The 3,757-nt window shown below is 42.0% G+C and overlaps 1 protein-coding gene across 1 annotated transcript; it reads right to left on the bottom strand.

Moving 5' to 3' along the window:
- Positions 1-234: 234 nt before the first annotated feature.
- Positions 235-3,512, bottom strand: NEUROD6 (neuronal differentiation 6). The gene is made up of 2 exons (XM_040964785.1): positions 3,182-3,512; positions 235-1,846 (listed from the first exon to the last, which is right to left on the bottom strand). The coding sequence occupies exon 2, from the start codon at positions 1,823-1,825 to the stop codon at positions 812-814; it is 1,014 nt and encodes a 337-aa protein (XP_040820719.1). The 5' UTR covers positions 1,826-1,846; positions 3,182-3,512; the 3' UTR covers positions 235-811.
- Between the last annotated feature and the right edge of the window lie 245 nt (positions 3,513-3,757).

Raw genomic sequence — 3,757 nt, 5'->3', positions numbered from 1 at the left:
TGCAGAAATATCTCGGCTCAAAGATGCCCCGGACTGGTAGAAATTTTTAAGTTTAATCGCCACTAAGATGTGGGGTAGAAAAAAAAAAACAACCAATCGAACCTTGTGATTACAAACCTGTACACAGAATTTCTGAACCAAATGAAACCAGTGCTGAAAAATCATTTCTCTTCAGAACTGAAAGAATTGCTGCAAAATGATGCCACCCTACGCCAGTATCATGCCACCTTGCCCGTGAGGACTGGAGTGCATTCAGCCCCGTCCTTGTCAAACTGAAAACTGCCTCGCTTTGTACACTGTTTCACCTCCTCAATAGCGCTGTTAGCTCAGTGACAGCCTGGACACTTAAAAAATTCCAATTTTCTCACAGATACATGATACAGAATACTTAGTAATTATAGACACACCAGTTTACTCATCTGATTTTAATAACATGCATTTTTATAATGACCGTACAACTGAAATAGACATGGAGTTAAGCTGTATGCATGTCTTTATTCAACAGTATATGCTTAGACACTTTGTTCCGACAAATGAAGCAAATGGCAAAGGAAACAAAACAAGAAAAGTTCCTTCCAGTAGAAACAGAATCACAGTGCTTTACACACAAAAGGAACTGGAAAGTTCTCCTAGGAAAAGAGATTTATTATTACATAGAAAATTCTCACAATAGTTGAAACACACTTGGGCAACTAGGAAACACCTTCGATAGAGTCGTGCCAGTCACTCCCCGCCCACAAGCAGCTGCTCTCGTCTTAATTAGACGGGGTGGGGGGGGGTGGATGACCACTGTTTATTTTCAGTTTCCTCGTTAATTATGAAAAACTGCATTTAATTCATCTTGCATGGTGAGAGATTGGCCGCGCAGATGTAAGTCATAAGGGAAGTGACTGTCAGTGGGCAACCTGAACATGGCACCCTGCCCCAGGGGACCCCTGGGTGGCACTGCACAGTAATGCATGCCGTAATTGTAATTTTTGCCATAGTCCAAGGTTTCTTCTTGCTTCAGGGAAAATATCCCATTATAGTTAATTGGGGGAGGACTTAAGGGGCCTTCAAACTGAGGACTGGCACACTCAGGGGAAGTGCTTTCATAGAAGGATTCATATGCACTACAGTAATTGTAAGGTTTCATAGACTTGGAATTATCCAGAGTCCCATGCCCTGGGGGAGTGGTGAGCTCAGGGCTGTGGTAGGGTGGGTAGAAGGTCGAGTAGGGTGACCTTGTGTGATGTGCAGCCTCGCCGCCCTGACCCATCAGGAAACTCCTGGCATTGAGCTGCAAGCAGCCTGCCACCAAGTTTGTCGTGGGCTGTGAAAGGCCTTTGCATAAGTTCTGGACGAACGTGAGCAGGTCCGGTCGCTTGCCGATTCTCAGAATTTCGGAAAGTGCCCAGATGTAGTTTTTAGCCAGTCGTAAAGTCTCTATCTTGGATAGTTTTTGGGTTTTGGAATAACAGGGGACCACTTTTCTTAAATTGTCCAGAGCGTCGTTGAGGCCATGCATCCTGTTCCTCTCCCGCGCATTAGCTTCCTGTCGCCTGAACTTGACCCTTTCCAACCGGAGCTTGGTTGTCTTTTTTTTCCTAAGACCCCTCCTTCTGGGCAACCCATTTTCATCTTCCTCTTCCCTGTCTTCCTCCTCCTCCTCTTTTTCGGTTTCTTCTCCAGGGGCCCTTTTGATGCTCTTTCCTCGAAGGACAATTTGCTTGGAAAAGCTGTCTGGTCTCTTAATCTGCTTCTGGTCCTCGCATTCTCTAGAAAACTTTCTGCACATCTGGGACTCTGGCATTACAACAGACTCGTCAAACGGTAGTGTTAACATGGTTCTCTACTCTTAAATTACCTGAAAAAAGTGTCAGCACAATATTGAAAATATTTCAATTTTTAAGTTGTTACACTTAAGAACATCATCAGACAACTATAAAAGCTTGTACACATTTTTTAAAAAATTGATTCCATGACTAATTTTTTTCACATCCAATCTCATTTTTGAGTTTCTGCAAACTCTTAATTATGAAAACATCGATGCATGCAATAGAATTCATGTATACAGGCAAATTATCCAAAGAAAATAAAACATGAAGCATTTATTGCAATGCCACCACCAACTCCATTTCTCATTGATTTTAAGCTAAATTTTAACACATGAAAAGGATTGTGGAATTCAAGCAAATGCAAAACATGCGGTGGCAATGAAGAATTTCATTAATTTTGACTCCCCTGGGTGCAAAATGGGAGGACGAACCAGTTTTTAAAATGAAAAGTGTTGTCCCTCTATTAGCTGACGAATTTCTGAGTTTGGGTTTTTTTCTAAAGAGAAAAAGAAAATAAACCTTGACTTTATTTGCTGTAGCATATAACTGCAAATTTGGAAAAATGGCTATGGGAATATACACATTTAAGGAAGAGATTCCTCAGAGTCAATTTTAAAACCAAATTCTTTCTGATCAATTCAGATGATGAAGAAAGCACTACTTTACCAGCCTTCAAAAAATGCGGGCGGGGGGGGGGGTGGGAGGAGGGATAGGTTAATTTGAAATAAACTGTAAACATTTTTTTAAAAATCACTGACTTTTTTTGTTGTTAGCAATCAAAGAAAACGTTCAGAATGGTCTGAACACGTCCCGTTTTTCTGAGTGTATCGTCTGTTTACTGCTGCTCAAATCATCCTGGACAAAAACCACTCTCGTGGTGTTTTTGTTCTGCGAGGCACGGAAGTCTCCCTCCAGCTAATATCTGACAGGAGCCGTCCACGGCTCCTCACTGCAATTGTGCACGTGTGTCCAGAATCCCAAATGAAATGGGAAAATAATTTGTGTTTCCACAGCAATTTTTTTTTTTTTTGGTTTGTTTTTTGTTTGATGAAGCCCTAAGTATTTTAATCCAAGTCCTCAAACAAATAGGCACATTCACAGAGAGACTTTTCCATTTCACAATCTCCAGTCCCCACAAGACACACACAAACACACGTATACAAACTCTTAGTAATGTCCACATACTTGCAGTGTTACATAATAGCAGTGAAAGTATGTGATACTTCCTTCACAAGCATGAAAGGCGATAAGAAGTTATAGATGGCAAAAAGCACATAAATACTATAAGACAGTGACACTGTATCTTTAAATACTTGCATGCAAAAGGCAGCATCAATTGAAGTATATATCTTTATTTATATTACCTTAGGTTTTAATTTCATTCAATAATCAGTTTTCATTTTGGGTCTTCCAAATCTTTTCAGGCTGAATGTCGCATCGTCTCCTGGAGTCTCTAGATCTGTGTATATCTGCACTATCTCATTGATCTCTAAAAAGTGACATTGATGCCAACTGCCAGAGCTGGTACCCATGCCATCTGCTAGTGACGTCACAGGGCAGAGAGAGCCATGTGATCCTCTCTCTTGGGACCTTCATTCTGCACTGATCATCTGGCATCCCTGTAAGTGGGTACCAGCCTTCATGCATCAACACAGAAGGTTAGACTGATAGGGAAAAACCTGCAGCAGCCTCTCACAGACAGTAGGTGCGTTTCTCCCCGAGCTGCTTCGGTTTCACTGGCAATCTGTGGAAAGAGCAGGGCTGGTGCACGGGCTCGCCCTGCCAACGGTGCAAGTGTTAGGGAGTCGTTAATATTCTGTTCATTTACAAGGTGGGCTTTTGTGTGAACGTGAGGTTTTTGTTGTTGACAGTGTGTTGTTTTCTAAAGATCACCATCTCGTCTGTGCACCTGGGTTCGGGGAGGGGGTCTGGAGGAAGTC

This window comes from Ochotona curzoniae, unplaced genomic scaffold (genome assembly GCF_017591425.1).
Source record: "Ochotona curzoniae isolate NIBS_2020 unplaced genomic scaffold, NIBS_Ocur_1.0 scaffold_3835, whole genome shotgun sequence".
In the NCBI taxonomy this organism is placed as follows: Eukaryota; Metazoa; Chordata; class Mammalia; order Lagomorpha; family Ochotonidae; genus Ochotona; species Ochotona curzoniae.
This window is presented reverse-complemented; position numbering and strand designations above follow the sequence as displayed.